The 26498-nt window shown below is 37.4% G+C and overlaps 2 protein-coding genes and 1 non-coding gene across 29 annotated transcripts in view; 1 reads left to right on the top strand and 2 right to left on the bottom strand.

The window, feature by feature from the left end:
* GIGYF2 (GRB10 interacting GYF protein 2) overlaps positions 1–26498 on the bottom strand; it is a 160576-nt gene that overhangs the window by 64512 nt on the left and 69566 nt on the right. For 12 of the 25 annotated variants that reach the window (XM_063595303.1, XM_008965735.5, XM_003813135.5 and 9 more), the window contains 4 exons: positions 5763–5942; positions 2177–2394; positions 1922–2084; positions 1646–1834 (listed from right to left, as the gene is read on the bottom strand). In XM_063595303.1, coding sequence (XP_063451373.1) covers positions 1646–1834; positions 1922–2084; positions 2177–2394; positions 5763–5942 — 750 coding nt within the window. Of the gene's footprint in view, positions 1–1645; positions 1835–1921; positions 2085–2176; positions 2395–5762; positions 5943–16631; positions 16698–24696; positions 25004–26498 lie in introns of those variants that run through there. The other 13 variants (XM_008965736.4, XM_055109221.2, XM_055109223.2 and 10 more) reach the window with 4 other exon arrangements.
* KCNJ13 (potassium inwardly rectifying channel subfamily J member 13) lies at positions 5980–24911 on the top strand. Of its 3 annotated transcripts, none has more exons than XM_003813141.5 (3): positions 5980–16664; positions 21734–22209; positions 24289–24911. In XM_003813141.5, the coding sequence occupies exons 2-3, from the start codon at positions 21750–21752 to the stop codon at positions 24909–24911; spliced, it is 1083 nt and encodes a 360-aa protein (XP_003813189.1). In that variant the 5' UTR covers positions 5980–16664; positions 21734–21749. The 3 variants fall into 3 exon arrangements, with proteins under 3 accessions (XP_003813189.1, XP_008963977.1, XP_063451375.1); XM_008965729.5 differs by having other exon boundaries at positions 21734–21973; positions 24289–24706; XM_063595305.1 differs by lacking the exon at positions 5980–16664 and having other exon boundaries at positions 16723–21973; positions 24289–24490.
* LOC112439139 (U6 spliceosomal RNA) lies at positions 10327–10428 on the bottom strand. The gene has a single exon (XR_003027442.1). It is a non-coding gene; the product is annotated as a U6 spliceosomal RNA (small nuclear RNA).

The following is a 26498-nucleotide window of genomic DNA, read 5'->3' as shown; positions in this document are numbered from 1 at the left end:
TACTGGAATGCCTTCTCCCAATTCATCTAGCTACACTTACCTCCAAATTCTACTTATTATTCCAAGATGTGTTCAGAGACCACCTACTTCCTGAAGCATCCCAAGAGTCTGCCAACAGTGAACCCTTATCTTACTTTTTGCCCTAGAATAGTGATATATGCACACTTTATCTCCTCTACACACTATAAATCTGGAGTTTCGACCTTTAATGTACATCTATGAAGCCTTCTCAGAATATATATATCTAGACTTGATCCAAGAATTTCCTGAATAAGGCTTCAAGCACGTACATTCAAAAGAATGTACCACAAGTAGTTCTGGGGCATATCCTACTACAAATCAAACTGTCTCAAAGATATATCAGTCTCACAGTGCCTGCTATGTAGAGCACAGATTCAAATACTTGCTGAGCTAACCAGGAAGCTAAGGGCAGGAGGATCACTTGAGCCCAGGAGTTCGGATCCAGCCTGAACAACATAGTGAGGCCCTGTCTCATTTTTGTTGTTGTTTTGTTTTTAGAGACAGGGGTCTTGCTATTGCTATGTTGTCCACACTGTTCTCAAACGCCTGGGCTCAAGTGATCTCCCCCATTTCAGCTTCCCGAGTAGCTCAGATTACAAGCACGTGCCATCACACCCAGTTAATCCCATCTCTTTAAAAAAAATCAGCTTTGTTCTAGACATTTAAAAAATTGAAAAATTCTTGGGTTTGAGCTCTCAAAATATTAGTCTACTGGGAAAACAAGGTAATAAACATCTTTATGATATTATAATGCTATGTTAGAAATAAGCCTGGTTGTTTAAGAAACGAAGACACCTACCCTAGTTTGGGGGCTTTGGGTGGAAGAGAGTTTCAAGAACAGAGAAAAGGATGTGCTAAGGTATGAATCTGAGAAAACAGGAGACAGTTCAGGACCTAAAAGGCTTTGAGGCTGGTAAGTAGAACGTGAGGGAAGTAAAGAGGCTGGCAATGAAACTGCACAAAGGGAAGCAGATGCCAGATTGTGCAGTGTCTCATATGCCATGTTAAAGGGTATCAATTTTTATGGTAAATGAATCAAGTAACCCTTCAACGTCAGGCATTACAATGACATTTTTAAATACGTACAAGAAGAAACATGGAAATGAGCATTAATATTGCCTAATAAAGTGTATGAGCAACTTAAACCAATACACTAACAACTGAAAGAGATATGTTTTAAGCTTATTCTGCCACAGATTCACATATGTTCTCTTCTTGTCCTCTTTTAGAACAATGGCATTTGGGTGTGTCATCTGGTAATTTAAACTGGGCACATAATTAGTCAACACATGAAAGGAAGGTAACTGTCTAATATGGGAATCAAACTAATGCAAAGGATATGACACCCAGTTCACCAGTAATGACAGGGTAGCTATGTCATAACACCTTAGGACATGAGATTCCAGAGCTCCACCCTTGCAGATTCGAAATCTGTTTTGGTAATTCTGAGATGGACACATACGTGAGAAGCACCGTTTGACTGGGTTTACTGGTAAAATAATCTATTCCGATAATTCACCCACTAAAAGCAGTTCTAGGAGGCATAAGCAGAAGCCTATCTTATCAGTGATCACTGGCCTCAGCAGAATCCTATTTTAGCTTGTCTATTCCCACAAATACATACCATCCCCTCTGCTGGGCACTTTGGCTGGTAGACTATTTTCCATCCGAGTCTCCTCTTCAGCTTTTTCCGTTTGCTCAGTTTTTGGTTCATCTTTCCTCTCAAACTGTGATGCTTCCTGAGACTGATGGTCTGAAGGAGTACCTGGTCTAGCAGATGATGATGAGGTCTGGGGAGTTTCCTCACTAGCTTCTGGAACACGAAGTAATCTTAGTTGAACTTAGGAAAGTTTTGGTTTGATGGAGGAAAAAAAAGGCAAAGGGCAAGAAGAGGCCTTACCAACTCCTACTCTATCTGTTTTCTCTCCTTCTTTCTTATTTGTCTTATCGGGTTCTTTGGCCTCTTCATTATGGCTACCCTCAGAGTCAGAGCACTCCTCCCCTTCGTCCACAGGCCGGAAGTCCATCTCCTGCTCTTCTGGAATAGGCTCTTTCTGTACTTTCTGTAGAAAGAGAATAAAACCAAAGATCAACAGCAGATTTGGCTTTGGTATAAGGTTAATGCTGGTCATGACATTTAAAACACGTTTCTTACTTTTAGAGAAAGGAATGCTCCAGATGAGTCAAATGTGCCCATTTCTTCTTCAGCATCCTCTAAGCACCATTCGGGCAAGCTATCCCTGTCATCATCTATGCTCCCACTGCCAGAGCGAACCCTTCGGTAACCCCGTTCATCATCTCTATCTCGAAAATCAAACTCGAACCTCCGACGTCGTTCCATGTGTTCCCGCCAGCCTGCAGAACGAGGGCCATCTGAGATGAGAAGGAGGACACAAACCTTAGAAAAGTTTTATGACAGTATTTGAATAAGAAAATCAGGAATAGAAAATAAAGGAGAAAACTACAGGTGACCGCAAACTCAAATGGACTGACCTAGTAAAGAGAACATTAGGCAACTAAATGAAGTTCAGAGTTCAGAGTATATGTACCATTACGAGATGACAACAGTACTTAAGTACTGAGCCAGGCAAGATACTCTAAAGCTTTAAAAGATAAATCTAAAATGCAGCACATTTAAAGGACACTGTATTCCAAGTACGCACTTTCAGTAAGTCCTAGGTACTTGATTAAAATACTGATTAGCCACCAACTCCTCATCCAGATTTAATGCACTAGATATCCTTCCATACTGAAGTTTATGCCTTCCTTTTGCCCAATCTTAAAGCATTTTCTTTCTTCCCATGAAAATATCATTGTTTGTGGATAAAATCAGCTCCCTGTGTTGATTTATATCAAACTCATCATGCCTATTTATTAATGCCAGGTTCCCACTTGTAATTCTGATCCTCCCCCAAAAATTCACAAAATTACAGCGCTGAAAGTTGTCACAGAGATTTTATGAAGTTCACTATCCTAATTTTATAGTTTAAGAAGAAACTAAAACTTTGCCAGCAGAAGTAACTCGCACATGGCAAAGTAGAACTAAAATCCAATTCTGCACCCTCTGCTGCTTGTTCCACAATAACATGCTTACTCCTCTCCCTTCTTTCTCATCTCTTAATTCTCCCTATCCATATAATACCCCTACGGACATTCCCAAATCTACATTTCCCAACAGAAGAAAAGACTGCCTAATAATAAGAGATCCTACTTAAGATATTTTTCTAAAAAAAAGAAAGGGAAACTCTTGCTAAAATCTGACAGACCTGAGTCTAAAAGAGTCTTAAAAAGAAAAGCAGGCTTTAACCTATTAGAATTTTCCATCCTTGACTGCTTTCTCTGTGGGGGATAAGAAAAAGAAATGTGGCCAGAGCTAAATGTTCTCACTATTGAGACAAAATTTGCAAAAACCAGCAATCTAAAAATCAAATTGGAAAACAAAGGGCAAAACGTTAAAATGCCAAATACAGGTAGCATCTGATAAGCCACTCACAAAAAAGAAATCTTAGTCCCACACTCCCATCCCTTCATATAAAAACAACAAAACACTATTTACTACTTCCTATGAGAACTAAGGAATTTTATACTCAGACTGCTTACGTGGAAACCTAGAGCCATTATGTGAAAAGAGTCTTCATGATCAAATGAATTCCAGAGCCCTCTGTACTGCTTTCATTTCTAACAGTCTAAATGTACATCATGACAGGAATCTATCCTTCTAGGTACCTGGCTCATGTTTCTCCTCTTACTGACTTTCCTAGGTTCAGCTCCCAGACTGGATGCCTCCCTGTCCTTAATGTTCCCACCCCCACGCACATCCAGCCGGAAGCCCTATTTTATATCCCATAATGTTATCTTATCAGTAGTTCATAAAATTTTACTCACGAAACTAAACATAGCAAGTAAGACATGCAAGGTACTTATTAAGGCTGACTGCTGATTTACAGACCCTACATCTAAACTAAAGTTGGATACTATTTTCATAAAATCAGTTAAAATAATTTAAAGTTTTACTCAAATCTTAATAAAAGATTAACCATAAACTAACAAACGTTAAGAGTTAACATATGAAAACTGCTATAATCGGGCTATACTTTGAATATACTGGGTTTAAAAAGTGAATCGTATTCTTTTTTAAAATGCATTTACACTGTTTTTTCAGACCCAAACTTTATATTTGGGGGATCTTTATATCCCCCAAACTGTCTTTTAAAAATATATGGATTTCAGCCACAGGTGTGACTGAAAAAATATATATGTATATGGATTAAAAGTTCTGGAAGATACACAAGTTGATGACAAAAATGATATGAAAGTCAAATATTAGGGGGAAAGAAAGATTCAGAAAAGATGAGAAGAAGATAATATATAACCAAATTCTAAGTTGTTGGGTGGGAGGTACTTTGTTAAACTCCCTTTAATAGAATCAACATCAGACATTTGGGCTCAAAAAACACAGTTCATCTTCCAAAACATTCACCTTGTTTGTTTTTGACCAGCTGGAATTTCTTGTCTCTCTCAGCCCAGATCCTATCCATTCTTCACTGAATGCTTGTTGGGAACATAGTCTACAAACCCTCTGCCTACGGACAAGCTCAGCATAAAATGCAGTGATGCCTTTTAGAGAACTATAACATCTGGCCCAGGTCACAGACTAATGAAAATTGTCTAGACCTTGTGATGTAAACAATGCCCACTAATGACAGAAAACCCACCCAAGAGGCAGCCATGAAGAGTTGGTATAAAACCATCCTAACTCTACCCAAACATTAACTTCAGTATGTTTCTATCTACCTACCACTTCCTTAAAATACTCTGAATGCCTGTTATAATGTCTACCCAGATCTAAGCTAGTGGTTTTGCTAATAACTTGATTTTTAAAAGTGAAAACAGTTTACTTATCATAATTTCCTGTATTAAAGGTAAGCCCCTCTGGCACATGGTTGATAAAATACTGTCATACACATGAAATTCATAGGGCATTCCACATATACTCTGTGTGCTTCAGTTTTGCATGACCCCACAATTGGAACTACAGTTGCATCTGATTATCATGAGGCATGGAATCAGCACTGTGGTACAGGATGAACTTTAACACAAAGCACTAGTGTCTTCAATTACTAGCATATCTAATGTCCAAGAAGAACAGTTTGAGCATTTTTAAGAGACAAACAGAAGAACTTTAAAAGCCACTAATCACTACAATTGTCTCTCCTTCTTCTAAAGTTAGAAGGACATAAGAATGAACTTGTGATTATGTTTCTGACCTAGGTTTAAAGCTTATTCTTCAAATAAGGTTAAATCACATTTTCAAAAGGGAAAAAATGAAAGAATAAACCCTTTCTTGTTAGGAAAAACACTCATTGTTGGGGAGGGAAGCACATATTTCAAGTGTGTAATTTTTACACATTTATAAATCTTAAAGAATGCTAAAAAAGATTCAAAGATTTAGAGGTAGACAAAACTGAATGAAACCCTCATTTCTGCAGTTGAGCGCAGGTGCTGCCCATTAAACTACACTATTTGCCCCAGAAAAATAGAAAAGTGATTTCAATCAACTGAATAGATGTAGGAAATTTTTATGTTGCAATTTTTTCTAGTAATAAAACTGTGACAGCATAAATAATATGAATCCACCCCCACATTTTTTAAGCCAGTTTATCTTTTTCATTTAATCCCTATTTCCATCAAACTTTCCCTTATTTCAGTCCCTGTGTGCCTTTACTCAACAGAATTCTTACCAGGACTGTGAGGTCGCCACCTCTCTCCATCCCTCCTTGATCCAGCTAGTCGCCAACCTCCATCTTCATCTTCTCCATTTTGTTCCTCTCTAAAGATGCGCCAATTTTCACTTTCTGAGCGTATAAATTCATGCTTTCTCCCTACTGATGTTGGTCCACCTTCCTCAAAATTTGGTCTCCCTATAAAGAAAATAATATGGTAAGTAAACATGAGCCTCTGCCAGTATAGGCTTTGAAAACAAACTTCACAGTTCAAATCAAGCTTTCCTGCAAATGGGTCCATTTCAATATTCAGAAAAAATCACTAAAATAACAGTGGGTATATGTATATATTATTAGACACATTTCTTAAAGCTGAATGTTCAGAGACTGGGCAATTTTTTTAAACAAAAATATTATGTACAATTTTTTTTGAAAAAGCATACAATGAAAAGTCCATCTTCCTACACAAGACCCTCAGAGTCGTACTCCCCAGAAGGAACCATCACCAAGTTTCTTATAAAGTCTTTCCAAACACTGTCCATGGATACACTTACACATGTATACATAGCTCCCTCATCCACACACACAAACGCCACCCTCAGGATGTTATAAATGTTGTTTTGTTTGCTGTTTTCACTAACAGTGTATCTTGCCAATCCTTCCTTACTAGCACATACTTTTTAAAGTTATATTTTTCATCATACAACATACTTTATATAACCAACACCTACTGGTGATTCTGTCTAAACATGATATGTGTACATTTCAGGCCCTCTTTCATTCCAAAACAGATTATAAACTGAAAAGCAGGCCGCGTGGTGGCTCACGCCTATAATCCCAGCACTTTGGGAGGCCGAGACAGGTGGATCACGAGGTCAGGAGTTGGGAGACCAGCCTGGCCAATATGGTGAAACCTCATGTCTACTCAAAATACAAAAATTAGCTGGGTGTGGTGACAAGTGCCTGTAATCCCAGCTACTCAGGAGGCTGAGGCAGGAGAATGGCTTGAACCCAGGAGGCGGAGGTTGCGGTAAGCAGAGATCGCGACACTGTACTCCAGCCTGGGTGACAGAGCGAGACTCCGTCTCAAAAAAAAAAATTGAAAAGTAGTATAACCTCATTTACTCTAGCACCTAATACAATACAGGCATACCATAAATTGCTTTTGGACAGAATTTAAAGCTAAGCTATGTCTAACCTAATGTCTCAAAAGTTACATTAATGTCAAAAGAGAGCCTGGTATACCAAGTAAACTAAACTGGTATTTTAAAAGGACAAGATCATTCTAAATTGTGCAAACAAATTCTTCAGTCACCATTCCACATGTGCTAACATATATAACTCATAACATTTATAAAATCTCACATCAAAATAGTTGAAAATCCAGAATAACATACATTGATGTCCTCAGTTTATAACAATAAAAGTTCAAGTTCTCATAATGACAAACTCAATCCTTTTAATTAATCCATACTAAAAGTGAAAAAATAATTGAACAACAGCATATGAAAATGAAATTCTAATTTCTGGTCATTCTGTTATATTCCACCTTACATATATTGAGATTCAGCATCCTGCTTGTCCATATGGTTGTTAGTCTGCTACTAGGTATCATTCTACTGAAAGATAAAATATCTTGGGAGAATGGAAGACATGATCTGCTGCTTTCTTATTGTGGTGGACAGCCTCTAAGAGCTCACCAACAATCCCTGACTGCTGATCTCTGTGGAATCCTCTACCCCCAATTACAAGCTGGACTAACAGAATGCAGCTGAAGTGATGAGATGCCACTTACAATATTAAAGAAGACTGTAGTTTCCATCTTGGACACTTTCTCTGAAGGACACTAGTTGCCATGTAGTGACACAGACCTCGTGGAGAAGCTCGCATGGCAAAGAACTGAGACTTACCACCAGAAACATGAGTGAGTCTGGAAGTGGATCAAACCCCAGTTGAGCTTTGAGAGACTGCAGCATGGGCTGACACCTTGAGTGCAGCCTTACAAGAACCCTGGGCCAGAACCACCCAGCTAGGCTAAGCTGCTTCTAGATTCCCAACCCACAGAAACTGAGATAATAAATGTTTGCTGTTTTGAACCACCAAGCAAGGGTTTTATTATCTATGACCTTGCTCTTACCTGCAGGATGTGTCTGGAATGTCAGAACTATATTCTGGCTTTCCTTAGTTTATTAGTCCATTTTGCATGGCTATAAAGGAATACCTGAGGCTGGGTAATTTATTTAAAAAAAAAAGAAGAAGAAGAAGTTTATTTGGCTCGTGGTTCTGCAGACTATACAAGCATGGCACCAGCATCTGCCTGGCTTCCAGTGAGACCTCAGGAAGCTGTTACTCATTGTGGAAGGTGAAGTGAGAGCAAGTATGTCACATGGTGAGAGAGGGAGCAAGAAAGATGACAGAGATCCCAGACTCTTGAACTCATTACAGTGGGGAGGGGATGAGGGATCCACCCTCATGACCCAAACACCTCCCACCAGGCCCCACCTCCAACACTGGCGATCACATTTCAACATGTGATCTGGAGGGGACAAACATCCAAACTGTATCACTTGGTTTACCAGAGAAGTCATAATCTAAATCTATTGTAGTTATTATGTAATATCTGATATATCAAAAACCATATTGCAGCTTTTATAAATTATTTTGTGGCCGGGCGCGGTGGCTCACACCTGTAATCCCAGCACTTTGGGAGGCTAAGGCGGGCAGATCACGAGGTCAGATCAAGATCATCCTAGCTAACACGATGAAACCCCATCTCTACTAAAAATAGAAAAAATTAGCCGGGCCCGGTGGCGGGCGCCTGTAGTCCCAGCTACTCAGGAGGCTGAGGCAGGAGAATGGCGTGAACCTGGGAGGTGGAGCTTGCAGTGAGCCCAGATCACGCCACTGCTCTCCAGCCTGGGTGACAGAGCAAGACTCCGTCTCAAAAAAAAAAAAGAAATTATTTTGTGTAAGTAGCTAGAACCTCAGGCACATGCCACCACACTCAGCTAATTTTAAAATTTCATTTTATTTAATTTTTGCAGAGATGGGGGTCTTGCTATGTTGTTTAGGTTGGTCTTGAACTTCTGGCCTCAAGTGATCCTTCTGCCTTGACCTCTTAGTAAATTATGTAGAAGGGCACTTCTGTATAATTTATTCAGTTTCTTCATCACTTATTTCCAACTGTTGCCCTAAACAGGCTTTTTAAAAATGTGATCATGTTATGAGAAAATCCTATCCATTTAATTTCAGGGATGCTGAATTTCAGGGAGCTAAATTCTTGATCCTTGTATGTAATTGTTACTGGTACGTAAGTAAATTTTATTGATACTACAAGTAAAAAACTAGATCTGAGGCTGGGCGTGGTGGCTCACGCCTGTAATCCCTGCACTTTGGGAGGCCGAGGCCGGCGGATCACCTGAGGTCAGAAGTTCGAGACCAGCCTAACCAACATGCAGAAACCCCGTCTCTACTAAAATACAAAAAAAATTAGCTGGGCATGGTGGCGCATGCCTGCAATCCCAGCTACTCGGGAGGCTGAGGCAGGAGAATCACTTGAAGCGGGTGGCAGAGGTTGCGGTGAGCCAAGATCGCACCATTGCACTCCAGCCTGGACAACAAGAGCTAAACTCCATCTCAAACAAACAAACAAACAAAAAAACACCTAGATCTGACTTAGTAAACAAACAAAAAAAAAGAAATTATTTTGTGTAAATAATCACTTAGTAACAAAATTTAAGCTCCTTTATAGAAATTTCTGAACAAGTATTGTTCAAAATGGCTTGAACCAATATTCATGTAGAATGGTTTGGAACTAGTATTCATGTAAATTCAGGCTACTTCATTCTCCACAACACCTCCAACCCCCTCTTTCACAAATGAGGAACTGGGTCTTCACTAGTCAAGGTGTGTAGATAAGAACTGGAGCCAAAAAAAATAAAAAACAAAATAATTAAAAAATAAATAAATAAAATAAGAAAAATAATAAACAAAACAAACAAAAAATAATTGGAACCAGAATCTGAAACCAGGTCTAATGACTCCAAATCTCATCATTCTTTCTTTGGTGTTGCTTTCCTCTTTATCTTCAAATTTTCTCCCTCAAATCCTTTTTGGAACAAAGCATGCAGAATTGGTCATTCAAACTTTATGAGCTACAGGTTTTCCAAGAGTTTGAGAATCACAAGGTTGTTTTAAATTTGTTTCTCTTTTGTTAGTACAGCCACATTTTTCATCAAGCCATATAAGTTCTGCCTCCAGAGGCCGTGCTCATTTTCGTAAGGGTGAAAAGACCTCAAGAACTTTTAAATGGACTTCACTCATCTCCCCACCTCTTTAAGAAAACATTTTTTAAAAGTACACTAATCACAAATGTACAACTGACAGTTTTCATAAAGCAAATACATATAATTTAACTACCACCTAGATTTTTAAAAAAAGATTTTAAGGAGCCTCAAAAATCTTCATGTGTCCTCCCAATCAGCCCTTCCCAAGATAAACACTATCCTAATTTCTAGCCCCAAATATTAGCTTTGCCTGCTTTTAAACTTTTTTATAAAATGGAATATTCATTTATATCTGGCTTCTTTTGCTGAACATTACGAAGATTCATTCTCCTTGCACAGGGGCCATGCTAATCTCTGTATCGTTGCAATTTTAGTGTATGTGCTGCCGAAGCAAGCACAGGAGATTCATTCTCATTGTTACAGGGAATATTTTGGTCTTTTACATGGCTGTACAGGATCTCACTGTATAAACAAACCACACGGTATTACTCTTATGCTACTGCTTAGAAACATCTAGGTTGTTTTCTACCTTTTTGCTATCATAAGAATTGTGCTTCTACGAATATTCTTGGACATGAGTTTTGGTAAGTATATGTTTGAATTTCTGTTGGGTATATACTTAGCATCAAAACTGCCAGGTCACAGTATGCTCAACTTTGTTGACTACTACTAAATATTTTCCCAAAGAAATAGTACTACTGGCCAGGCATGGTGGCTCACGCCTGTAATCCTAGCACTTTGGGAGGCTGAGGAGAGAGGATCACTTGAGTTTAGGAGTTTGAAACCAGACTGGGCAACATGGTGAGACCTCATCTCTATATTTATCTATAATTTTTAAAATGTAAAAAAAAATTTTTTAAAAAGATATAGTACTAATTTACCATTTGTTTGCTTGTTGGTTTTACTCAAACATCTAGCAACCATTAAATGACTCACTCCTTTACTGACAAACACAATTAGAGACACAGGATTAAAAACAAAGATAAGGCTGAGACATAGCACCTGATCCCCAGGTCCATGGACACACATGTAAATAAATAACCTAATTCAGTTGGCAAAATGTGTTAATGTATCTTATCTGATCTTCATAATAACCACAAGAGATTAAGTCAACCATCATTAACTCTCTTGCTTCTGCAAGGATAGGGATACCAGTAAGGTGGTTTCCCAAGGCCACACAGCTGAATCATAACCAAATCAGAAACAGAACCTAGGCAGTGTTCAAACTCCTAACCCATGGTTTATTTCTACACTAAGTGATTCTTAATGGTTCACTCATAAATTTGACCCATTGGAAGCAGCCAGAAATTCTAGAGAAACTGAAATGGGAAGACAGAGATCTGGGATTTAAGTATAACAAGCTAAAAGGGTGGTAGACAAATCATGCATGGTACATTTAAGGAAAGTGTCAACATCTCTAAAAAGGGGAGACATAGAACTAAATTTGTTTTCATCTTCCCACAGAATGATTTCAAAATGCATGCTCCTGAAAAAAAAAATGGTTAAGACCAACTTCTTCAACATAAAAATTTTATTCTAGAAATTATTTAGAAGGTGACTTCAGTCACAAAAATACACATTTCCAATTACTACTAATATAACTAAAAATTATACTGCATCTAAGCAATCCCCAAAAATATTAAAATAAATCCCTTCTAACCAAATTGATTACAGATTTACTTGTGTAAATTTGGATGGGTGGGTGGGTGGGAGTGCCAAGGAGACCATTATCTTTATAAGTTGTGTGTGTGTGTGTGTGTGTGTGTGTGTGTGTGTGTGTGTGTATGTATTCCTGATATAATTTAAAATAAATAATAGGTCAGGCATGTTGGCTCATGCCTATAATCCCAGCACTTTCAGAGGCCGAGCCGGGCAGATCACCTGAGGTCAGGAGTTTGAGACCAGCCTGGCCAACATGACAAAACCCCGTTTCTACTAAAAGTACTAAAAATTAGCCTGGCCTGGTAGTGTGCGCCTGTAGTCCCAGCTACTCAGGAGGCTGAGGCAGGAGAATCACTTGAACCCGAGAGGTGGAGGTTGCAGTGAGCCGAGATTGTGCCACTGCACTCCAGCCTGGGCAACACAGCAAGACTCCGTCTCCAAAAATAATAATAATAAAATAAACATAAATAAATAATAAATATTAAAGTCATTCATGGGCAGTTTAGAAGATGACATCTAACTTCCCTTCACGTCTAAAAATTCCAACAATTCATAGCAACAGAGACTAAAATGAGTGAGAGACAGTTACATGGCCCTTCTCAGCATTCAAAATCAAAGGCTTCCTCCTTCTGTAACGTCAGCACCATGACAAAGTTGACTAACCAAATACTGTATTTCAGTTGACTTACTTTTAAAATCTTAACAGATTTACAAACAAGATGATTTTAAAGTAAATCTTATTGAATTATTTACAAACTCATGCCTGAACCAAATATTCTTAATCTACAGTCAATGAATGAGCTCAGGGCTGTGAATCCTTGCACTGGACATGCACTTTGTGCTGGCATGCTTTCTTCTTCTTTCAGGGAAAAGGGTCTACAGCTTTCGTCAGAATTTTAAAGGTGTCTGTGACCCTCAAAAGGCAAAGAAACACAAATTTTAAATGTATTTTTTTCCATTCAATATAGCAAACATGACTATGAGGAAAACGATATATTTTATGTCCTTACGTTAAAAGCAAATTATGTAAAGGTGCTAAAATACATACGTACTACATATACAATTTCCCCAGTGGCAATAAATACTTGGTTGTTTCAATCTTAGTTTATTAAGTCCAAATAGGATTCATCTAAAAATTAAATTAAATTAAAATGCAGTGTTAGTTTTTGCCTGGTCTAACTGAGTGGACTTCCTAAGGAGAAAGAGCAGTAAAAGGGCACCTGTGTGCATGTTTGACCCACGGCCAAAAATAGTGTTTATGGAAAACTTCAGATGGAGCAAAGAGGCACTCAGCCAACAAAATCTACAGCTGTGAGACTTGGAGCTTACAAGTGCCCAATCTCCACAAGCTCCACAAGCAAAAGTGGAATTATGGGACAGACTTTGAAGCTTGTTTATGTGCAAATTTTTTAAGGAGTGACTTTGTATTACTCTGTTCAGATATATATTATCTGATCAACACCAAAAAAAATTCTAACACCAAAGAAAATGGTGAAAGGGCATCCCACTCAAGTGTTGATATTTACCACCCCTCTCCCCTACAATTACTTATAAACAAAACTCAGGGTGGCTAGGACAGAGCAGTTTAACTTCTGTACCCAGAGAGTTACGACTTTCTCCCTGAGGAATAAATAACCTGCTCAGCTGGTTAACAAGAGTCCTGAAAAAACAGCAGAGACTGGAGAAGCTGCAGTGTATCAGAATCTCTGAAAAAGGTCCTCAGGCCATCTGAATATGTACCACAACCCTACAGCCCTCATGCTCAGCTGTCTGCTGGTACATACCCAGAGGCTGCCTGAAATCTGTGGGAAGGCAATTCATAGTTGGCTTGGACATGTGGAAATGGAAAGAGACTAGGCATCTTCAAAAGAAAGCCAAGTACACTATGTAAGCAAGAACATGGAGACCAGAGCTAACGTTTTAAAGCTGTGAGATTACCTACTTACATAGGCCAGAAATCGCACTCCAACTGAAGATTTTACTGTTCTCAAGAAAAATGTGATACATTTATAGATATATAGTGAATTATTTCAGTCAGAAAGAAAATCAAATGCCTTTAGGGACAGAGGACTAGATTTAATACAGAATAATTTACCAGGTCTTGGTACCTTGCTTAATTTAATCATTATAATTTTGGAGACACAATCCATCAATCTATGAACAGGTATTTACCATTTATGTTCATTCACCAAAGAAATGTTTTAGAGCCATCTCCAATTACCTTACTGTGAAACAGCTACAACAGAAATAACAAATTGTCTAGATGGGAAGGACCATGAGTTTCTGGGTGAAGGTGGCATATCATCTGTGCCAATATCCGCGTCATCTCAGTGAAGGAGCCCCAGGAAACACCACCCCAAAATATACTGCTTTGGTATGCTCATTACTGCAAACTGAGAGAACTTAGGGAACAGCAAGCACAGGGAGGGGCCTTCTCTGATGCCCCCTTATCTCAAAAAATTCCTTTGTCCCCTCCCTAGAATTTCATCAATCAGGGAAGATTAACCTTATCACATAAGAGATTAAAAGGTCTAGTAGCGTTCTTCCTCAAGTTAATTTTCAATACCTGAAAGACTTTATCTCAATAACTAGACAACTTTTGCTCATCATACATTTCCTCCCCTCATTTTCCCATAGCTTGTCAATACCTTCCCTCAGGACCTCCACATCCCTATTCCAATGCTGTAAGAACTTCAATCATCTGGTCCTTCCTCAAGTCTCATGTTTTGTGGGACTCTTGTGCATAAGGATGTAAACTGTTTTTCTTCTGTTAAGTCTACCTACTGTTGCTTTATATTATAGACTCAATTATCAAACCTTCAAAAGGAAGAGAGAAGGTCTTCTCTCTCCCCTACACCAGCTAACCTGGTAACTTCAACCAGAAATGACTTTAAATGCTCAGGCTATTGTAATGGGAGAGCTATGCTCCTAAGTGGGCACTTCAGAGCTGGTCTATAATATTCACAGCAGTAGGAATCACTGTTTATAGACCATAGCAAGACTTTCAAATTGTAGAGATCCAGAAATTAGCTTCACTTAAGACATTTCTTTCTTAATTGAAGATCATTTTGCCAAATCATTTTTGTCTCAATATATTGAAACCAAGTATACTATGGAAAAAGACTTTTAAGTTTAATAAAATCCTTAACTGTCTTGTCTACTATAATATGTATTCTCAGGCCAGGTGAAGTGGCTCATGCCTGTAATCCCAGGAATTTGGGAGGCTGAATTGAGAGGACAGCTTGAGCCCAGGAGTTCAAGACCAGCCTAGACAACACAGCAAGACCCTGCCTCTACAAAAAATAAAAAATTAGCCAGATGTGGTGGCATTACTGCAGGGGGTGGGGGATGAGGTGGGAGGATCACTTGAGCCTGGGAGGTCGAGGCTGCAGTGAGCTGTGATCACACCACTGCACTCCAGCCTGGGTGACACAGCAAGACTCTATGTCTAAAAAAAATGAAAATAAAAAATATACAATGTATATTCAAAACACATGACAGATACACTCAAGTGCTTCTGCTTTCTAGAAGCAGTATTATACTATACTTGTTCTAGTATTTTGTTGTTGTGTTGTTCTGTTTTTCTGCAATTTGTTAGCTGGGAATTGATATACATTATAATTCCTACCAGTACATGCAGGGAATGAGCATCACACCACAAATCCTTCTTTATACTTTACCTTCCCTAGTTCTGAAGGTCAGTGTTTCTAATGCTGTGTCTGAACTTGTGTTGAAGTATTTGGTACTAATAAAACAAAGAAGGAATTAATATATTTTTTAAATTGTGGGGCAGGGGGGGACGGAGAGGATTCTACAAAGGCGGATTTCACTTTCTAAGTAGCATTATATTGGTCTACATTAATAATTTTCCCAGCAGGCCTTCCAAGATTTTACTTTGAACAATCACAGTCTTTGTTTCTCAGATCCTCTTACATGTGACATTTGGTCAAAGTTTTAAAATCAGCAGCTAACGGAGGAGGAGAAAAGTACTGTTCACTAAGGCACTGCACAAAGCCATACCACAGCACGTTTCAGGGTTCCAACAAGCTGGATCACATTTTCCAGCTAAACACTATTTCAATGTTGTGTTACATTTTCTGTACACTGTACACTATGTTTTATTAACACTATACTTCATCACACTGATCAGGAAAACATCTTCTAAACATCATTAAAATAAGCCTTAAGAAAATTCTTCGGTTCTTTCCCACAGGTGTGCATTTTTAAAAGTATCAGGTACAGAACAATTAATTTTATTCCTATTCAAGGTCTTTGTATACAGCCTTTAAAAAAAAAAAGTTTGTTTCCTAACCAAAAAAATAAAAGATTTCACGTAATTAAATTATCTATATTACTAGTTCTGGAACTAATGGTAGCCATTCTGATGAGACATGAGAAGAAAACTAAGAAAATCAATGCATTAATTTATGCCTATAAGTCCTTATCCAAATAAATCTTCCCCAAAGACATGGTGGAAAAAAAAAAGATTAGTAAAGGAAATATCTCACACTTCAACATGCTATATAAGGAAAGACGGCTGAAAAATCTTGCAGGGAATTTTATCCCTTTGAACTTTCAAATAAACTCTTAAGTAAGATTATGCAAACTTACTAAAGACCGGTCCTGATTAGAGGCAAAAAATGCACCCCTTCTCCAAGTCAGTTCTGGAGGCTTTCTCCAGAGTTGTTAAGGTTTGTGTTGGGTAAAGAAAGACCTCCTAACAAACCAGCATTCTTTTCCACATGATCAGAGCTAATTGGCCCCCCTGCAGGCTAAGTGACCAATCACATCAACCTCAGCTGAAACCAGCCCCCACAACATTATAAACAGAGGAATGTAAGCTGTAAAACCAGTCCAAGAAGAGAACCTACAAACTAGACTTGTAGATTAAAATTATCTGATCAAAAAGGCAGACTCTGTAAATTTCCTTAAGACCTACCTTGGCATAAAGGCTGACCCAGCAAAAGAACTGGTGAGTACATGCAATAATATCCATTCTTCTTTCCTTATGGGAAACAGGGAAAGAAACTGACTGGCAAATAGGAACAGAGCTAGATTACTTCCAACAGATTTTTAAAACAAAGACATTATCTATAGTGTAGTATAGTAAGGTTTCTATATTCTTTTCCCTTAAATCTTAAAAATGCAATAACAGCCATATTGAATGTATTACTGGAAATTTTCTTAACTGTTTTATTAAATGTATACTAATTTTCTATTACAATATATCAGCAGAAGATAAAGGCCTTAGAAAAAAAAATTCAGTGGCTTGAGGAAAAAAAAAGTCTTTTTCTTTTGGAAGGAATTTCAAAAACCCAAAATGAGCATAAAAAAAAAATGCCAAAAGAATAAGCCACTTTGTTTTTATTTCTGTAATCTAAGAAGAAAGTGATGAGTATCCTAATCGTAAATTTTTAAGCATGGAATTATTGCGGAAATTAATAGATACTTCTGCAACTGAGAAATTAAAATAGAATCTCTGAGCTTATATAACAGGGTTAGAACTCAATAGTGTTTGCCCTAATTATGGAGGGCAGAAGAAATCATTATAAGACTTTCAATATAGTCTTAAAGTATTTACACCAGACATGAACAAATACATAGTAATACCATCTTCATTTAATGTTTGTTAGTTATAGCCTTTAACTTAACTCCTCAGTATGAACTATACTATTTTTTATCATGGCAACAGAAAATACATATTTTTAAGTGCTACAACCCAGTGAGTAGAATGAATTCTGATGATCAGTGAAGCTGCCTATCATTTTTTAATAGGTACTATTTTTCCTCCAAATAATTTATAAATGGGCAAATATTTTACAGCCCACACACAGCAATAGAAGCAAACCTTCCCAATCTTCCACCCCACTTTCTATTGGGATCAGCTGATGAGACTTAAATATCAGGTAACAATAATATAGTTTTTTAAACCATACGAGCAGACATCAAACTATACAGAAATAAAAGAAATCATATAGGAAACTTGTATCCTTTGTAGGAAGTGGAAATATGTTTGTTTACATAAGTCTGTAGAGCTTTAAGAAATCTTATTATCATAATTCCCTCTTTTTTCACTTTCTTTGTTTTAATCTAAGGATGCCAGGCCAATGGGATTGAGTGGTTTGCCCAAAATGACACAGCTATGTAACCAACAGTGCTAGAGCCTGAAGGCCATATCCCTTTATCCTGCGTTCTCTACACTAAACCACACTGACTATAAGAGTCCACAGAATAGTTATTCAGGGTAATTGGTTAAGTGGGAATCAGAAATCAATCTTCCTTCTCTATATTACTCCACTTGCCAACACAATCCAAACCAAATCCAGCAGTCTTAGGTTAAAAAAAAAATGCTGCTTAACTGTTCTGATTATCAGCCTTTTGACTTCCCTGTTCACAGGTTTTTCCATGTATTTAGTTGCAAGAGAAAAAAAATACAATTGTAAAGAGCCTAGAGTAAGAGTGCTACAAAAGTTGTAGGTAAGAAGTAACAACAGTCCTGAAAAAGCCCAAATGAGAATGATGAATTTTGTTAGCTACAGTCTATACAGAAAGGCTCTAAGTAAGGAATTTTAGAACTTTCATAAAGTAGGTTGAAAATACAAAAGAATCATGGAGTTTTTTCTTTCTCAAGCTTTTGTGAAACACTAAGCACTTAGCAGCATTCAGTAGGACAGTGGCTCCAAATGTGGAACAAGCACTAGTGTCCAGGAGCATGAGGGGCATTTTCACATAGGCAGGAAGCAACAACAGTGGAGAATGACAAAGTTGTTCACCCACCATTTTGAAGGCAACCAACTATCCTTTCATTGTTATATCCTTCTTCCATGTGTCAAAATCTTTTATTATGTCATCATAATTTTATTTATAATGACAGTATTATACTTCTAAAATTGTCTTCTCATCTGGCAAAACAGAAACTTGGCAATGTTATGTCATAACTCTCCTCTCTACATTGCTTTAATTTTACTGATGTGCAAAACACAACTGGACTATCTAATAATTCAGACTGTGATAATCTTCAAGTCTTGAAAGAAGTCTTTCCTAACTGAATATCTGTTTCTAACCTACAAATAATAGGTCTGAACCCAATAAACATTACTGAAGAACAAACACTCTGGAGCGGCTCTTGAACAAAAGTAATCAAATGAAACTGTATTATTCACAAAGGCTAAGCAGGGTCAAACGTCTGTTTTGGAGGCAATATGGCACTAACTCTGGACTCAGAATGTATGATATTCATATCCACCACTTACTACCTCATTATACCTCATTTTCTTTCTTTTTTTTTTTTCTTTTAGAGACAGGGTCTCGCTATGTTGGCCAGATCGGTCTTGAATTCCCGACCTCAAGCAATCCTCCCGACTCAGCCTCCCAAAGTGCTAGCGTTACAGGCATGAGCCACCATGCCTGGTTCCTCACTTTCGTTATCTGTAAAATGGGACTAATAGTGATACTTATTACTGTGAAACTTAAGACACCTTTTTTTTTTTTTTTTTTAAATAGAGACAAAGTCTCACTACGTTGCCTAGGCTGGTCTCTAACTCCTGGACTCAAGCAATCCTCCTGTCTCGGCCTCCCGAAGTGCTGGGAGCCAGACACGTTTTTAATAACAATAAAGCAACTAATACTTTACTGAGAGCTTACTCTGTGCCAGACACTGCCCACTGGCTTCACATCAGTTTGTACATATGAAGTATTTGGTATGATTCCTGGCACATGCTAAACAATATATATATTAGCTAATATTATTAATCATTACTATCTAAAGAATCATGAATAAAGTTAACAATGGTTTAATACAGATACTTGAGACAGTTACGGGGCAAGAAAGGCATCTACTAAAGGTGCTAGAAATTTGGCTATCAAAGACCTTCTTGAGAATGCAATATCAATCATTTTTGGAAAGACTGTTATTTCACCAAACGCTTCCTGTATTAAAAAAAAAAATTAACTGGCTTTGAAGTTAGCTAGACTTGAATAACCATCCAAATAATCCAAAGCTCCTATTTGCCTTGTGTAAATTTCTTTTATCGGTCTGAGCACCAGTGACTTCATCTGAAAATGGGAACAATGGCTATCTTGTTGAGATACTGAAGAATTAAGAGATAATACAGTATGAAAGCAGTTATCACAGTGCCTATGAAGATTTTGTTGTTTCCAAAGCGTAGAGATCAGGTCTCCTAAAACATTTAAAAATAATCTAACAAAATAAGGGTCATTAAGTAGCTATGCCAAGAAAAAAGAATACACTAAATGATTGTGACAACTTGTTAGGGTAATAAGTTATAAAACATTAAAATAATGCACTAAGATTTTTTAAAGTCTATATCATATGAAACTGAAATCGCCATCTAATCTAAATAAACTGAACAATCATCCCAGTGTTCCATTAGCTCAAATCTGAAGAAAATACAAAAAAAAGTCTCTAGTATCACCAATAAATGTTAAGTTACCTCAGAGCAAAAGAAAGTTGTATATACCCAGCTGGCCAATATCCAATTCCAACAACACAGAAAGGCAGTCTCCAAAGCCTCAAAGTCCCAAGATATAGGAACTAGGAAACCCAAGCAACAACCTAGCTCCACAAGTCTGTAGTGCCCTTCTCAAGCCCCATTAAAAGGCAGAAAGTGGGTATGCAGCACTCTCAAGGGTATCTACCTCTAAAGGAAGAAGCAAAGAGGACAGTCAAATATAAACTCCTAGTCCTGGATTGTAGCAAACAAGAGAGGCTCACTCAAGGGAAGCAAAGCTGCATTTCCTGTTCTGTTCCTAGTAACTGCTATACTAAAGTCTTAAGACACCTTTGTCATACGCAAGGATGATTACAAGGAAGGCACACATTAGATTTCTACTCACCACCTTGAGAAAAGGATAACCACTGATGAAAACTGTTTGCAGCAGAAAACTAATTATACTAATGTTATCTTTTTAAAATTCTTATTTAACCCCTTAATGATTATTTTAGTTCATTAAACTGTTCAACCTTTTTCTTCCGATTTACTTACTTTTAAAGCTAATGCTATCTAGAAATGTCTTCCTGGAATTTCTTATTTTGCCAAGAAACAATTCTCTTTCTACCCCCCAATCTAATCAGAGCCTAGAATTTGCAAAGATACAGCAATCCATCATCCAGGACAGAAAGAATCCACGAACATGGTTGCAAAGTGACAAAAACAAATAAAGCCTAATCATAAAACTCTAAATAAGGCCAGGTATGGTGGCTCACCCCTGTAATCCCAGCGCTTTGGAAGGCTGAAGTGGGAAGATGGCTTGAGAACAGGAGTCCGAGACCAGCCTAGGCAATATATTGAGCCCAGTACCAACAAAAATTAAAATTCTAAAAATTTGCTGAGGTTGCAGTGAGCTATGACTGTGCCACTGCACTCCAGCCTAGGAGACAGAGCAAGACCCTGTCTCTAAAAATACAGATCAATAAATCAAACTCTGAATAGGCTAATTATAAAGCATACATTAGAACTACAGACCTCTAAAAGCTTACCACAAATGTAAGCCTTGTCCTATATTAAATCTGGCTTCAAAGGATTTGCAGACAGTTTAATAATAAGCTTCCAAATGACTTCTAATTATTTACACAGAAGAACACTTACATATTTAAACATACCCCTTTTAATTATGAATAATGCATAATTATAAATTAACTATGAAATGCTAGTCTTTACACACAATATTTGGTCAAATCAATAAATGCTTGACACCCGGACTTGTGCAAGGAAGACACAGGGGTATATAATCTCTACCTACAGGAATTCTAAAATATACTTAGAAAATGTTTAAGTGTTAAACAATGTTTTAACTGTCATTCAAAGAAACAATAGAAGAGATATTTTAAGGTAACACACAATTAGCTCCCAAATGAATGACTTAGTAAATGCCATCTAACGTGAAGAGAAAAGTGAGAGAGTTGGCGAAGTTGTGGTTAGAGAAGCATTCCCAAGAAAGCAGAAAGTCCATGAGCTCTCCAAATTCACAAACATTAACTATAAAACAGTTAAGAGCTTACTAATTTACTCTTGATTTTAGAGAAATACAGCCTGAGATGGACAGCAGTAATTGCAAAGTTATTGCTCCTCTCCTAAGTCAAAGATACCGGAGGATGGTCACCAAGGATGGCCACAGCACACTTCAAATGGATGGCGCTCAAAGAGGTCTTGCATATCTTCGAGATGCTTGGGGAATCCTAATGGACATGCGCTGGCGTTGGATGATGTTGGTCTTTTCTGCTTCTTTTGTTGTCCACTGGCTTGTCTTTGCAGTGCTCTGGTATGTTCTGGCTGAGATGAATGGTGATCTGGAACTAGATCATGATGCCCCACCTGAAAACCACACTATCTGTGTCAAGTATATCACCAGTTTCACAGCTGCATTCTCCTTCTCCCTGGAGACACAACTCACAATTGGTTATGGTACCATGTTCCCCAGTGGTGACTGTCCAAGTGCAATCGCCTTACTTGCCATACAAATGCTCCTAGGCCTCATGCTAGAGGCTTTTATCACAGGTAATTTTGTCTTTGTTCTTAAAAAAAACAAAAACAAAAACAAAACAAAACAAAACTACAGGTGTTTGGAAAGGGTATAGTCAGTTATAAGTAATGCTGTTACAGAATAATTTATCTATATTAATAGCAGGTAATGTCTAAGATAGAAAAGAAACAGTTTAGAGCCAAAAAAAAATAGGAGAAATGCATAAGGAACCTGTCTCAATACCAAAATTTTACTTACTGGAACTACTTAAGAAAAAAGAGATCAGTATGATACTAAATTGCAGAAATATCCTATATCAAAAAAAAAAATTAACAAAAGGTTTAAAAGGAGGTTTTCACTGAAGCTAATCATTTTGTCAAATACATAAATAAATACATTCAATATCTATTTTGACAGTCATTTTACCTAACAAAGGAATTTGGTTTTTTTTCTTCACTGAGCTGGAATTCCCTCCTATGAGTTCATCTTTTCAACATTTACTTTATGTCAGTGAGCCCAGAACACCAGTCAGCATTATATGTTAGAGAACAAGTTATGTATACACATTCTTAGCAAAATGCACTGGAAATATGTCCACAAAGATTATGAAATTTTGCTCATGAACACAGAAAACTCTTTCCTTTAAAGGAGGACTAGTGCCCTTTTTATGTGACATACATAATTTCAAAAGAAAACTTGGCTTTAATATACTATTCAATAATAATCTGAGAAGGTAAGCATTGGGCCGTATGAAGAATGATCTGGAATGAAATCCCAGTGTGCTACCAACCAGCTCTATAACCTGCAAATCACAAACTTCTACAACAAGAGTTCCTATACTGGGTCAGTCCTTTGCATACAATTAAGGGGGTCTATAAACTTATATGGGAAAAACTTGTATCTCTTGGCACTAACCACTAATTGAAATTTGGCATCTCCTACAGGCAACAAAAAACAACATCACCAGCAGTATTAGTAGCTTTGATTCAAACAGAAATCATAAATATTTTGTCATATCAAACCAGAATACCTGAAAATCACAGTACTAAAACCACCACTAGACTGTTATTTAATGTATCAGTAAGGCACATATAGTACTATAATAACATTTCTTAAATGTTCAACTGAATTTCAATAATTTGGTTTCTTTTATATTTTACTTTTAAGCACTTAAAACATAATTCTGGTAAGTACTTACTTCTTAGACCTTACCAACAGCCCGCCAACAAAATCTGTGGCACAAAACTGATTAAGAAACTCTTATATATAGCTTAGGGCACAAGGAAGATAGACCTGAAAGGTGCACTGAAATTACCTGATAGTCAGTCCTCCCCTGCCCCACAAAAGGTTTCTGAGTTTCAAAGTTTAAAAATACGTTTCAAAGTTTAAAAATTCTTCAAAATATCACTTTTTTTTTTTTTTTGAGATGGAGTCTTGCTCTGTTGCCCAGGCTGGAGTGCAGTGCTACAAATTTGGCTCACTGCAATCTCCTGCCTCAGCCTCCTGAGTAGCTGGGATTACAGGCATATGCCACCAGACCCAGCTAATTTTTGTATTTTTAGTAGAGACGGGGTTTCATGATGTTGGCCAGGCTGGTCTCGAACTCCTGACCTCAAGTGACCCGCCCGCCTCGGGCTCCCAAAGTGCTGGGATTACAGGCGTGAGACACCATGCCTGGCCAAAATATCACTCATTCTATTGGTCCCCTCCCCATCCCAAATCATTCTACTCTGAACCTAGTCTCTACTTCAACGTAATCTGGCTGTAGCCAAGTTGCATTTATTTTCTATTACTTTTTTTTAAGCACAGGCAGGAATATAGGAAATGACCAATTCTTTGACTTTGTAAGAAACTAGAGGCTGAAGTTTTACATTTCGCTGTAACAAAATCATTTTGCTTATTCATTCTGAAATCATGGTTTTTAAACAGAAATGTACTTTGAAAAATGCTTCAGGCAAATAAGACTGACCAAATTAACAATGAGTTCAATTCCTGACTCACTGAAAGGCATGGCACCAAGAAATGTGTAAATATTTGATATACACTTCTCATTCAGAAAAAGTATTGATATTTAAAGTCTTCATTCTAAAAAAAATCAATAATTTCTTATTTAGGTGCTTTTGTGGCGAAGATTGCCCGGCCAAAGAATCGAGCTTTTTCAATTCGCTTTACTGACATAGCAGTAGTAGCTCACATGGATGGCAAACCTAATCTTATCTTCCAAGTGGCCAACACCCGACCTAGCCCTCTAACCAGTGTCCGGGTCTCAGCTGTACTCTATCAGGAAAGAGAAAATGGCAAACTCTACCAGACCAGTGTGGATTTCCACCTTGATGGCATCAGTTCTGACGAATGTCCATTCTTCATCTTTCCACTAACGTACTATCACTCCATTACACCATCAAGTCCTCTGGCTACTCTGCTCCAGCATGAAAATCCTTCTCACTTTGAATTAGTTGTATTCCTTTCAGCAATGCAGGAGGGCACTGGAGAAATATGCCAAAGGAGGACATCCTACCTACCGTCTGAAATCATGTTACATCACTGTTTCGCATCTCTGTTGACCCGAGGTTCCAAAGGTGAATATCAAATCAAGATGGAGAATTTTGACAAGACTGTCCCTGAATTTCCAACTCCTCTGGTTTCTAAAAGCCCAAACAGGACTGACCTGGATATCCACATCAATGGACAAAGCATTGACAATTTTCAGATCTCTGAAACAGGACTGACAGAATAAGACTTATCCATTTTTTAATGTATTAAATATACCCAGCCAGTTATGCAGCTACTTTTTCTTTACTGTATCTTATGTTTTCTTTTTTCAATGCTAATTATAGCTCTCTACATCACGGTAATCATGCCTATGCCTACATAAGAATGGCTGAGCTAACAATACACATTCTGGAAACATAACACTCTACATTACAAAGTTTGTTACCTGCTGAAATCAATGTAACTCAACTTGACAGACACTTATACAGAAATGTTGCTGGTGAATTTATAAGAATGTGGTATGATACTAGTAATGAAGGCAAAATGGACAGTGAAGTTTAACACAACTGAACTCTAACAAAATCAACCATTAATCTCTCATTTTCATCTGCAAATTGAAGCAACAGTTTAGTTTCAAACCTAGCTCCCTGGGTGGAATGACGACTTCACCATACTTAGTGAATATCCTTTAAGAGCTGGGATTTTTTTCAAGACAACAAAGATCATTCATTTGGTTCTTTATACTATGAAACTTGAGTAAGTATTACCTCCTTAATTTTTAACAACTAAGAACAAAAATTAACAAGAAAAACAACAAAGTACAGATTTATACATAAACCTAAAAGCATTTGAACATGACACCCGAACACATACATATATGTTCACTTATTTGTGGCAGAAGGTGATCAGATAAGCTCCAGCCCAAATGGAACCTGCAGGGTGGTATTTTGCATTGCAAGGAGACGCAAAATTTTATTTTAAAACTGTCCTCCATAATAATCAAACGGTGATTCATCTAAATGACTTCTAGCAACCTAAGTAAAAACATTCCCCTCCTATGTATGATTCATTTGATCATATAAAACATCATGATGGCTCTAATTCATAAATACAAAAATATATTTAAGTCTTTATAGATATAAAGCTTTACTTAGATATAACTTGAGTGAGTAGGGAAAAAAATCTACAGTAGATAAAGCAAAAGATAATTAGGCAACAAAGCATTTTCAAACTCAAATTCCTGTTTCCAACTTCAAATAGTTTTTTCTATAAACACAAAATCAGTGTTTATTCACCAGTAGGAGGTTGGACTAGATGAACTCTATTATTTCTTTCTAAATCTAATACTCTATAAAAATTATGTTTCCTCTGTTTCATTTTTTATTTTATCTATGCTAAAATGAGCCCTTTCCCTTATGTCCAGTTTAAGATGATCATTTGCATGATTTTCATTTCAATAAAAAAAAGAGAAACTGTCCTTAAAACAAAACAAAAACCAAAAAAGTCACCCTATCAGGTTTCAAACAGATTTGTGGCTGTTCTTTTCTGAAATTTCCCTTATTCAGGTTTCTGTGGGAAAAATGAAAGATTAACCTTCCCCACTGGTGATGACCTAGGCAGGAATCATCTCTTGAAATAAATACTAGCTGAGTAAAGGCAAGCAGGTGTGAAGAGCAGGGCTCAGCAGCAAGTCACATTTTTCTACTATTTGACCAAAAGGAAAAGAAAATAAAGAAGAACTCTGGAGTGGTCTAAGACTGATAATAGCAGAAGAATATCAAGAACACAGAAACTTAATTATTGTGAACTTTTGCTGTTTGAAAATCTTAGA

Source organism: Pan paniscus, chromosome 13 (assembly GCF_029289425.2).
Source record: "Pan paniscus chromosome 13, NHGRI_mPanPan1-v2.0_pri, whole genome shotgun sequence".
NCBI lineage: Eukaryota > Metazoa > Chordata > Mammalia > Primates > Hominidae > Pan > Pan paniscus.
This window is presented reverse-complemented; position numbering and strand designations above follow the sequence as displayed.